Source organism: Lepisma saccharinum, chromosome 10 (assembly GCF_977018435.1).
Source record: "Lepisma saccharinum chromosome 10, izLepSacc3.1, whole genome shotgun sequence".
In the NCBI taxonomy this organism is placed as follows: Eukaryota; Metazoa; Arthropoda; class Insecta; order Zygentoma; family Lepismatidae; genus Lepisma; species Lepisma saccharinum.
Window position 1 is genome coordinate 4,733,978 of NC_139238.1, and position 13,056 is coordinate 4,747,033.

At 35.2% G+C, this 13,056-nt stretch overlaps 1 protein-coding gene across 2 annotated transcripts in view; it reads right to left on the reverse strand.

The window, feature by feature from the left end:
- Positions 1 to 454: 454 nt before the first annotated feature.
- LOC145993736 (signal peptide, CUB and EGF-like domain-containing protein 3) overlaps positions 455 to 13,056 on the reverse strand; it is a 143,043-nt gene continuing 130,441 nt past the window's right edge. The window contains exons 15-19 of one of the 2 annotated variants that reach the window (XM_083129482.1): positions 11,310 to 11,471; positions 10,075 to 10,269; positions 7,308 to 7,460; positions 5,443 to 5,522; positions 455 to 1,009 (exon numbers count right to left, since the gene is read on the reverse strand). In XM_083129482.1, coding sequence (XP_082985608.1) covers positions 830 to 1,009; positions 5,443 to 5,522; positions 7,308 to 7,460; positions 10,075 to 10,269; positions 11,310 to 11,471 — 770 coding nt within the window. In that variant the 3' untranslated portion in view covers positions 455 to 829. The remainder of the gene's footprint in view (positions 1,010 to 5,442; positions 5,523 to 7,307; positions 7,461 to 10,074; positions 10,270 to 11,309; positions 11,472 to 13,056) is intronic. The other variant, XM_083129483.1, reaches the window with a different exon arrangement.

Here is a 13,056-nt window from a genome sequence, read left to right on the forward strand (position 1 = left end):
ATAAATCTCTAAGGAAAGAGATACTAATGACTTTTCATTCCTAACTAAAATAGGTAAAATATCAAAACAAATCCTACACCATAGACCACGCAGGGGCTTGTCCTACTAACCCCAAGAAGCTCTTGAGAAGTCCGATAAAAGGGTTGTAACCAGATTAGCTCATAAGCCCTAAAGGCAGAAGGTGCGTGACTGCCACAGGTTCGATTCCCATTACCGACAAAATAAATTTCACCTGAAGACAAGAGAAGAGGTGCTCTCTCAAAATGTAGTCTTGGAATAAGTGTAGTTTAAAGTACTAGACAATGAATAATGTGAAATCAACATTGCATGCTAATTTAAAACCATTGTCACTAACATTCAGAGAATATGAATAGTTGCCAGCTAGAAATGGAAGAATGAACAACAGGACAACTTATCTGATTTTATCTTTCTTAATAACTTTTTATTTATTTATTTTTACCATATCATAAGGTCAAATCATATCCAGCCACATGACGTGGCAAAAGCTAGACAAAAATAGTGACACGTGCCAAAAGTGAACATTACTTAAATCATTTCTTTTTAAAAAAGTAATACCACGAAAACTTGTATATTCACAATGAAGTTTAATATATCCAAAAATACCACACAATGATATTTCCACTTTAAAAATAGTCAGAGCACTTCCTCTGACGTGCTATATGGTTTTAACAGTGTTTTTAAGTAAGACCATGATTTGTCCTGCACATACATTGTAATAAAGTTTTTCTTAGTTTAAAATGTACCTCAAGACAGTCTCTACCATGTAGTGTACTAGAAAATTATCAACACAAAAATATTAAGTTCACTTTCATCCTAAATGTCTCCACAAATCTCGCTTCCGTCTTTTATATGAAAAAAACTTCCTTACTTTTGGAGTCATCAGCCTGATAAATGAACTTGGAAACATTTTCCTTTGATCACTTGCGTATTTGTAATAGTTAATTGGTTGAGCAATCACTTCCATGAGTGCTCCTAACAACTTCCTATCCTAAAAAGAAAAAAAAAAAGAACCTTACTTGTAACATTGCTAGAATAGTCATTGCAATCAGCTATTTTTTTTTCAAATTTGTGTGTGTAACAATTAAATAACATTATAAAAAAAATTCAATTGTGCTTGAAGTTTGCCCTTCAATAGGTATTGTTATGAAAGCCCACAAAAATTTGTAAATATCATGTAGTTATTGTTCATACACTTTAATAATAAAACAAAATAAAATTAATGAAATACATACAAAAAATAAATAAAAATAAAATAATTAAATAAAGAATTATCACTTTCTATCCTCAAAAATAAAAAGAACTTAATTGTAACATGTCTACAATAGGCATCGTAAAATATTTTAATCAGCTTTTTTTTAAAAAAAAATACTAATGTGCAACAAATTAAATAACATTATCAAATAAATTAAATGATGCTTGAAGTTAGCCATTCAAAAGTTATTGTTATAAAATCATGCAGTTATTAATAATAAATAATAATAAAATCATTGCATTTAATAAAATAAATTAAACAAAATGAATAAATAAAATAATTAAATAAAGAATTATCACTTTCATGAGTGCCTATAACAACTTTCTACCCTAAATATATTTTTAAAAACTTGTAACATTGCTAGAATACCCATGGTAAAATATTGTAATCAGTAGCTTGTTTTTTATATATAGGATTAATGTGTAACAAATTAAATAACATTATGAAATAAAATAAATGGTGCTTGAAGTTAGCCACTCAAAAGTTATTGTAATGAAGTCATGCAGTTATTGATAATAAATTGTAATAAAATAATTGCATTTATTAAAATAAAATAAAATAAATAATATAACAAATATATAAAATAATTAAATAGAGAATTATCCTGGTTGGAAAGTGGTGTCAAGCAAGGATATTCAAACTCCCCACCATTTAGGATGATGGTTGGTTAGTGGTAGATAAAAAGTTCTAACACATGCATTGTGATCTTTCATCCTATAAAGGACAGGAATGGAGTGCAAGAAAACAAAACCAACGAACAGAAGTGGCAAAAGTATTAATGATAGCCTATCAGGATATATTTTTTATTGTTATCACTCTATGAAGTGCTTTTATGGCTCAATCTCACTAAAGTTTAGGTTATAGATGTAAGCGGAAGTTTATCTTCGGCGGATCCAAGTTGATCAATGAAATGCCAATGAGAATATATCGCATGCATGCACAAACACACACAATAGAAATATACAATTTCCAATTTTTTTTAAAATGTCTTTATCTGACAGGGAAGTTGTGAAATTGACATATGTATGTATTCAAATGTCCTACAGCGTGGCCGTGTAGTCTAAGTCATCATGCTTTGGGCTTCATATACGGGACATGAACAGGCTCAAGGCTCCTGGGGGAAGCGTAACAACTTTTCTCCTGTGTATGAGACTGGTGACCACCCACCATCGTGAGGAAATTGGGGAGCTACGAATGAGTAGCATAACCCAGTCACACAAACCTACAACAATGACCAAGGGTTCGTCGTGCTGACTTCACGTCACCCCGTAACAGGTTGGATGATCTTCCACCTCGGGTGGGTGAGTGATGATAGCAGTCGGTAGGTAGGCTCTCATGGGCTGTTCTGCCATGGGTTATTATGTATTCAACTCCCCATCTAGGGACATTTCAGGGCAAGAATAGCTTAAGCACCCCCACCCCATGTTTGGGAAAAATGTTATTTTCTTAACTTGCACTTCTCTAACAACTCTGGCCCCATAAGGTATGCATAAAACATTATGAGTTTTGCCTCAAATATCTCTCCTTCCTATACAATAACAATCTTTTGTTTCTTAATCGTAGCAAGGAAGACTTGTACAAAATTGTCCTTTGGCAAAAGGTTCCCAATGCACATTTAGCATTATTTATTTTCGTGTTTTACTGCATTTACAGAATGTCACCATTCAGTACCTTGAGTACAACTTTTATAGAATGGAGAGTTGATACTACAGCACTTAATAAAAATAACTGTTTCGAAGTACTTAGGTTTAATGTGATTCTTAAATAAATGTGTGAACTGCGAGCAAAACAAATAAGAAAATTTTTAGAATTATTTCTTTGCAAACTGATAATACATACTATTGATTGAATGCTTTCTCCTTTGGTGGCCTGTTTACCTCGGAGCCAGCTTCGTACCCCCATTTTTCCCTAGCTAGCTAGAGCTCTCTCTGGCTGAACGTCAGTATTCTAAGTGAGGGGGCGCAGGAGATGGTATCTCCCCAGCTAGCAAAAGTTTCACATTGTCACCATGTTAACCATATAAGCATCGCCCCAGCTAACCTCAAAGCGTGACCAATCGCACAGGCAGCTAACACTTTCCTATTCAGATACTGGTAAACATATACAGTAATTCTAAAAGTTCTATATTGTGAGTGAGCACTCCAAATTCTGCTGATATTTTCAAATCTCTATCTAAACCCCAATTCACAGGTTGAGATTAAGAAACAAAACTCCAGATACATTTTAGAGCATCGTGAAGGCTACAGTTTGGCTTTTAAGATTTTGAAAAATAGTGTGTGATTGGGGAGGACCAAAGGCCAAAATATGGCAATTGTTGTTTGGTTTGTATCAAAGTCCACTTTATGCACAGAAAGGCTCAAAACTGCACCTACAGTTTAAAGTTGGATCCAAACCAGTATTCTTAATTGCATGTCAGACTTCAGCACAGTCACTTTTCACTTTTGAATGAACGAATGAGGTAAAATGTTTGGGTGCATCGGCACATATGACCATTTTGCACCCTTCGTGTGTAAGGACCCCTTATCTAAAATTCTTACCTACTAGTTTACAAAGCGGTGTAAAAAGCCCCTTGGGAAAAGTTGAAAGTGCAAAATTGTAAAGGGACCTGCACAAGACAAACACATACACGTTAAAAAGGTAAAATACATTAAAAACTTCTTCGAAGACAGTGGAAGAGGCCAGCTCTTCTCAAAAAACTAAAAACATTTCCTAAAACACTGTCGCTGTCTCCTAACAGGGATGATAAGTAGTTGGGAAAATTAAAAGTCTGCCTCAGGAAATAAAAATCGGAACATTCAACAAGAATATGCCGAACACTTAAACACATTACAGACATGGCACATTGGAGGGTCCAGCCCTTGCAGCAAGTGGCCATGTGTGAGATGGCTGTGTCCAATAGGCAGCTGAGTTAGAACAACTTCTTCTCGACAGGAAGGATGGTATAACGAATGCCATGCATCAATGGTGGGTGGGCTTAATAGCCCGAAGCTTGCTTCTCGCTACTTCGTCCCACTCCTCCTGCCAAGTGTTAAAGAGTGGAACAACAAAAAAACATTCTGCAGGTCCCTAACTGGCTGAAGGCGCAGGAGAACATCGCCATTTGCATCAGCAGACTTGGCGACAGCATCAGCTGCTTCGTTCCCCTTTATACCAATGAGACTGAGAACTCAGCAGAAGCAGACATCAGCACTGGCAGATAAGGACACAAGATGTTGAAGGATGTGCTGTACTATGGATGTCTGGAATTCACTGGTCGAATTAGTGCAGACAAGGACTTTCTTCAGAGCATTGACGTCAGGAAAGTCTAGCGCCTTTAGGATGGTGTATGGTTCTGCGGTACAGATGGAACAGGCAGGATGTAACTAGTAACTGGAACTTTGAGAGTCTATGACGAAGATGCAACCAACTGATTTGACTGACTTGGACTCATCCGGATAAAAGACAGTAAAATTGTACTTCGCTTTTGATATATATTGTACTTTCAGTAAAGATTTTCTATGACAACAAAATGATTCCTTCATGTTCCCTGATGCCGAAACATACCTACTCAAACACAGGTTATTCTACTCTGGACATTAATTCTTTTCCATTGACCAAGGCTAAATTTGCAAAGGGAAGATAAATTTCAAGAACTATGCCTGAGTGACCCACGTGCAGCTTTTCACCTTGCCAATCCCTTTTTGTCTGCAAGGGTCCGTAAAGAGAGCTAAGGCACAAAGATGAAAGAAAATGGGCAGGATTTGTCAAACAATTCTTGAACTGCAACCTGCCCGGCCCCTGAATGGGCTCGGGCGACAGGTTGGCTAAAATGATACATGTGAAAGAATATCGAATTAGCATTAGTGTTCAAAAGTGTTAGTGAAAAGAAGATGAATGCATTTGGTCCTACATTCGCTGGAGAATTGATTTGAGAAGAAACAGGTGTGCTTAAGATAGACAAAAGGTTTGAGCATGCTAATTTGCTAGATTTCTAATTCTTTGAATTTGTTTTTTCAAACAGCTACGAGTTTGACTCATAATCATTGCTTAAACCTTCACCTCTGAATGCACAGCTGGTATGGACCCCGAGGGGGTCAGATGGTAGTTATGCTTATAGTTTAAGTTAATTTTGGGTTCAAGAATCATGCAGTTAAGGCATTTCTAGAGACTACTTATTCAAATTTACTTACCCGTAATATTTCAAGATGATTTCTGGATGCATACAGTCTGCTATCTTGAACTATATCTTCAATTAAAGCCTGGTACTCTTCTGAAATTCAAAATACGATGCTATTTAAATATTTATTTGTGAAATATAGGTATTAATTATTTGTTATTTTTTTAAAAATATATAGGTTATCACCAATTTTCACAAAATGTACATAAAGAACTGCATACACCATAAGCAAACACATTTGAATTGTTAAAGGTTTCAAATAACATTTGGACTGAAAATCACAATTAATCCTGAAAATGTCATCAAGCACTCAGTTTTGAGTTCAGACATCAAGAAGACACACAACAGAAAATCTGAGAGAAAAAAAAGCAGCTACAAAACTCGTAAACAGGAAATAAAATGAACTAACAACAGGAAATAAATGAACTAACAATAATGTCAAAATACTATTTAAGGGGAAAAATAAAAGTAACATGTGACTCAATTTTTCAGTATTTCATATTTCTTTCTAACAATATATTTCAACACTCCCCTAAACATTAACATGCACTCAAGTAATCAGTTTGCATATCCCAAAATATAAATGTTCGCCCTTGTTAATCGTATACTGCAGGCAACAGATAAAAAAGGTGAATGTTTATGGGTTACTTTTAGATTTTGTCAAAGCTTTTGACTTCGTAAATCCCAATACTCTCCCCAGAGAAAATGGATCACTATGGAATATGGGGCCTAGGGAAAGAGTTGATTTATTTCATACTTACAAGAAAGGCACCACTTTGTTGAAATTGATGAAACTCTTTCTGACTAGACTGTCCTAAAATGTGGTGCACAACAAATTCAATGATTGGTCCTAAATTAGTCTTCTTATTCACAAATAATTTACCAGAAACTGGATCTACTTTTTGCAGGTGATAAAAATGTAATTCTATAGAACACAGAGCACACTGAGATTAAAAATTTCCCACAAATAATATGCATTATCAGGGTGGCCACTCTAGGACCATGATAAAATGCAAGTATAATTCCCGGTTTTCAAAGCAAACTTGTCAGAAATTCAAGGGTACAACGACATGTGTTCTCTATTTCAGGCTTACATATTACCTCCTCTCATCCCTCACCGCATGCAGATATATTAACAATATAAATGATCCGTATGATTCCAATTCATCCAAAAATTCTAACTCAATTCAATTCAATTCACATATTCAGGGTCGATATACCTCTACAAACAGAAGTCACAATTGTTACAGGATAGACAAATTTACGAAGAAATGTTAATTTATACTGATTTCAAACTGAACTTTACCTAATCAACTTCAAGATATCTTATCTTGCAATAATCTTCCGTCTGTCTACTAGATTGTTCTGCAAAGTGCACTAACAAAGTAAAAAATTGGTCCTTCCTCGATACAAATACAAGCTAAACTGTGAAACACTTGTGTCAGGGCAATTTATAAATATGTATTAATTCAAAGGGATTTTTCACGGCTACGGAGAAAAATTCACGCTGAATGCACGCATAATTCCTAGAGCCAATAATTCACGCATAATTCCAGGAATTCAAGGAATTTCCGGTGAGTAGTCACCCTGGTTATCTAACTGATTGGAGAGTAGAAAAATATATCTGATCATAAGTTAAACACATCCTCTGAATTTTATCTTTGTAAAACTGACATGCAGAAGAGTTTTGATATAATGAGACTCTCTTCTTGTAGGAGCCATTGTTTTTTTATATATTTCCCACAAATAAATATACATATACACAGAAGTTGAAACGTACAAATCACAAATAGGATTGTGAATAAAATATCTGCAAGCAATCATAAATATAATCTCATTAACAAAAATGAGAGAACTGAATAATAAATTAATGCTTACCGTTGTAAGTTACAAATGGTATCTGAAATCCCTTGGCAGTGGAACTATCATCTGATTTAAACTGAACCCACAGACGTTTGCTTCGAGCAGTAAACGCAATTGGTTTCTCCAAAGACTTGCATGCTTCAAAAGTTGACACAGAATATGGAGATTCTAAAAGTATCAAACAATTTATTAAACTTTCAAGCAATTCAAAGAACCAAGCTTTTACATTATGTATGGAGTACTGAACACATGGAAAAATAAAAATAGGTATAAATATACATAAGATTTTGTAATATGGTATGCACATTTTTGTTATACATGTTTGTAGATATATAAGTGTATATAGGGCTACTACAAAACGACTCTAAGAGTTCATTTACATGTTACACTGTTATTTCTATTGTAGTCTACGGTTGTTACAAGCATAAAAACTCAGTTTTTCGTTGTGACATTCCAGGAGAACACACGCTCCCTTCATCAGACATTTATTTTTAGTTTGATTAAAAATACACTTATAACAATGGTTAATTTTTTTTAATAAAAAAGAATCAGTTATACAATGGATATTGCCAATGTTACATTGTTGTAATATAGCAACTAACTGTGAAACAAGCAGTCTGTTTTATTTTTATTTCAGATAAAAAAAAAATTGATCACATTTTTTTAAATTTTATTTTTATTTTTATTCTTATATTGATGTTTTTATGCTTGTAATAACCATAAACTACAAGAGAAATAATTCTACAATGCAAGCAATGCGTACATACCAGAAAAATTATTCATGTTACACTGACAGCATGAGACTTGCAGTAATAAAAAAACACAGCATTCAAAGGAGTAATTCAGAAAGTTACTAACTGAGTTGATGTGCATTCACCACTTCAAGCAACACAATAATCAATCTCATGCTGTAACTAATTTCAAATTGTGTAAAAGGTACAATCACTTCTTATGTGTAAGAAAAAAAGGAAGAAATGTAATAGTATGCTGTTTTGTTGCTTAGCAACCGTTGAAAACAATTGAAGAGAGATAACAAGAATGTTTTGTGTGTACTTCGAATCACATAAAATCGAACATATGTTAATGTATTTATTTAGTGCGAATAATAAGTATACTCACTAGAGAAAGGTGTTGTGATTTTGAACTATACACATAACTGTTTTTGCTATGAAGTAGAGCAATGATGACTGAACATAATGTAAATTTCCGCAAGCCTCTATGACATTAGATATGCTACACATGTGCCACATGACCAGTTTTCCCGAAAAAACAGGCGACCATTTGTTTCGATGTGCTTCGAGCGCGAACAACTTTTGTTGGATTGGGTTCATCTTGAAACACCCATACAGTCGACTGCTGTTTACGTTCCGGCTCATATGCATATATCCATGATTCGTCACCTGTTACAATCTTATATACGTCTTTTGAAGCACCACAATTGTATTTATTGAGCATTTGTTTGCACCAATTGACGTGAGCGTCTTTTTGAGTTTTTGTCAAATTGTGTGGGATCCAACGAGAACATACCTTTCTCATAGCTAAATGATCATGTAATATTTTATATATGCTGGTGGAACTAATGCCTATGGTTGCCTCAATCTCACAGTATGTCACATGACGATCTTGCAGTATTAGGTTTTGAACAGCATCAATGTTTTCTTGAACAACAACTGATTTTGGACGACCTTCGCAAATCTCATCGGTGAGCGAATGGCGGCCACGATTAAATTCGTTATACCAGCATTTCACAGTGGCAAAGGATGGGGCTTCATCGCCAAATGTGGAAGTAAGTTGATCGAAGCACTTTTGTCTTGATAATCCACGTCGAAAATCGTAAAAAATCATCGCACGAAAATGTTCACGAGTTAATTCCATTTTATTGTTGTCGCGCAATCTCCAAGGCAACATAAACAACACAAATGAAGCTATTGACAAAACATTTGAAGTACGTTATGGTAAATAATGCCAGACGATTCCGTGCAAACGTCAAATCGCGCCTAACTTCAATCAGTGTTGCCAAGGCTCAAAATATAAATAGTGACCCTCGTACATCAAAACTGGCGTAACAAACCGGCAGGAGGGTCCAAAGCCTAAGGAAACCCAAAACAAGTAAAAAATATTGTCGTATTTCTCATGCGAAACATTTGCTAAAAATACATGATAGCTTGCTTGGATATTTACCCATTTTCTTTCTTGAATAAAAAGCCCTTTGTCTTGTCTTTTTATCTTTCTGTTGACTTGCATTCCCGATTTTGATATGTTAACAGTAAATCACTACCAACTGCTGCGGAGCAAGGTGTGGGGCATTTAAATGCTTGCGTTGTTTTCAACTCAAGGAGGGTTTGGATAATATTAGTTCTTCCTTCCTTCCTACAACTTCAGATTTCAGATCCCGGAAAACAGAGAAATACATTTTTAAAGTGAGTAAAATTATTAGATATCATTTTCGTCAGTAATTTATTATTATTTAAATATGATAATTTGATGACGTATCCCTGAAGATTTTGTATCGATTCACATTGAGATTTCAAAATATGTTGCTACGCCACTGCCAGGTTCAATACCCAGTGGAGGCACATAGTGGTTCAGATCCCCCTTTAAACTGTAGGTTCAGTCCCAATTAGCTTATCCATGCATAAAGTGGACTTAAAACGACGACAAGGTTTCCTGGAAAAAAATCTGACACACTTAATATATCACTTCCTCTATTGCAAAATAGACAATATAGTCTAAATGTGTGTAATAAATCATTAATTTTTAAATAGTAAAGTTGGGTACATACTCGATTTCCTCATGACCAACGAATCCTCACATTTGTTACCAGCCAGTGATATATCTGGTGCAATAATAAGAATCCTTCTTCCCTTGCTGGGTTTTATTATCCATGTGCACTCGATGTTGTTTGGGTAATTCCCTGGATAGTTTGGAGTCTCTATCACACCCATCAAATCATTGATGTAGCTTACGCAATTTGTTCCTACATTGGAGAAAACTTAGTTACGCATAGAAATTATAGAAGGAAGTAAAACGACTAACTAAACTGAAATTACACAGCAGGACTGCAGAAGACTGGAAGTAATGCAATTACTTTTTTAGTGACAGTAACTGTTATTAGTTACTTGTTAAAATATGTAAGAAAATAATAATATTAAAAAAACTCACTATCTTTGTTCATTTTTCCATGGCCAATTTTTGTATAATAATGTAGTAGCTAGCTTTTATAATCATTGATTCAAGGCTAATGGGATTTTTTTTTGTTAGTGTTGCTTTTCTACTTCTTCTGAATAATTACCCACTGGAAGCACATTCCATAGTGGTTTCGATCTCACTTTAAGCTGTAGGTCCAGTCCTGATTAGCCTATCTGTGCATAAATTGATGAAGGGACATTTGCAAAGAACACCATGCTCAGGCCGGAACTGAAACCAGAAAACTAAAGTGACAAGGTAAAAATTAACCAGTTACGTGCTCGTCATGAACTGTCTATTAGGCTATATGAATAGCAGTTAAGAATGATAATGAAATTATGTGTGTGTTGTTGACATGTAGGTAATATAAAGATGAATGAATGATAATATAACACTTCAATTTTCATTGTGACAGAATACTGTATTGTACTTTAAATTACCAGTGGGGGCACAGTTACCCCCCACTTTTTGTCACTTCTACCCCGCACTCTGCTAAACCTTGTATACCAAGGGAAAGTGAACTGTCCTTGCCCCCTCCTAGTTTTGGCACCTTGTCCCCCAGTTTCGGAATGCAATCGCCGCCACCGTAAATTACTATATGTCTCCTCAATGTTCCAACATAAGTGTACGTTTTTACAAGAAAACTAAGTGGAATAAATTTATATAATGTAATCAGTAAAACAGACAGTTTTGTGTCAAACAAAAAAGTATTCATGTTTCAGGGAATGAAAGACATGGTAGAGGTAGGCCACCAAAATTAATAGAACTTTAAAAAAAAAGTTTTGTTGATATGTGACTGTCTCCTTTCAATGTATTAATTAAAATGCTTACTTTTGCAGTGCTCAATATCTGATGAGCCTTCAGCATCTGTTGTGGCATTTCCAGGGCAGGCGTAACAGAAATTATGTCCTTTCTCCGGCTGATAAAATCCTTTGGGACAAGCAACACAGCTCTGTGATGTCTTATTCCAAAATTGGCCAGGTATGCAAACTTCTGCAATAAAAATTTCTAAAAAATATACACAACATAGAACTAATACTTTGTAACTGTCATTGTTCCATACTTAACTATATAAGTTACAAACACTCAAAAATTAAATTGAAAGATGGTAATGGAATATCATGAAGTTGATGAATTGACACCCTTTAAATAGGATTCGAACCAAGAACATATCAAACCTGCACACAAAAGAAATTTAACTCCGTACATGAATTCCAGTCACAATAATTCTAATTGTTGCTAAGTGACATCTTGCATGTATCAACAAAGACAACAATAAGTGTAACTAAGGAATGGCTTCACACATTCACAACAATAGAAATTGGGTGCATACACATTCCACTAGTAACAACTAATCAACATCCCTTGCAGTTTCCTGCCTCTGGATGGGCCGGCATAGAAGTCATAAGCCTTTCCTTTTTACCTGGTCTTCCACCACCCCTCTCTTTCCACGGTCTTCCAATCTTGTCCTCTTCTGCTAACACTCTCCCTTATCTGCTCTTTCCACCGACACCTTGGTCTCCCCCTTGGCCTTATTCCCACTCCTTGTGCATGGTAAGCTCTTACTGGCAGTCTTTCCGCACCCATCCTCTTCATGTGTCCGAACCATCTCATCTGTGCCTGATCTATTCTGTCCTGAAGCTTCATCACCCCCACTGCCTGCCAGATCTCCTCATTCCTTATTCTATTCCTTCCAGTTTTCCCCAACATACTCTGTTAAGTGTGTATAATATTTGAATCAACATTCAATTGTTTGTAGCGTTGTTGATTACGGAATTGTGTGTTCAGCCATTTTTAGAAATGGTTTTGTAAGTTTGGCATTAAATCATTGTTATTTAGTATCTTCGTAATAATCATTCAATTATGAAGTACCTACGTGTGTGAACAGATTGTTAACCTCTGCATTCATACACGACAATACTCTTTAAACATTTCATCTCCCCTGTCTGCATCTTTCTTTTGTCTCTCTCTGTCATTGTCCAAGTCTCTGCTCCATACGTAATTATTGGTACATATATGTATTATATATTACCTTCTTGCATCCCTGTTCCATGTTCAAACACTTTGATATAGTCCACCACCCATTTGTCCTCTTCTGTTTACCTCTTCATCTATTCTTCCACTTCTCTCAATTATGCTTCCTAGACATTTGAAACTCTCCACTACCCTCAACTTTTCCGTGTCCACCTTTATTCTTGGTACATTTCTGGCTCTGTTTCTTGTTGTTATTAGTACATCACTCTTTTCTGCACTGAATTTCTAATTTCCCCATTCCAACTATCAAGCTATATCTGTACTACTTCTTCCCTGTTTCCCCATATTACTAAGTCATCAGCAAACAACAGGACCATCATCTCTTCTTCTCCTATCTTCTTCCCCACCTCTTCGTTAATTGCATCCATTGTAATTATGAAGAGCAGTGGGGAAAGAGCACTTCCCTGAGTTAGTCCATTACTTATACCAGTTTGAACTAACGAGATAAAACTTAATATAGTTTTAAAATTCATGTTTAATAGTATATCAGTATTTTTCATGCAGTTCTTTAAGAAAATAACACATACGAGGTTTGGCTAGAAAA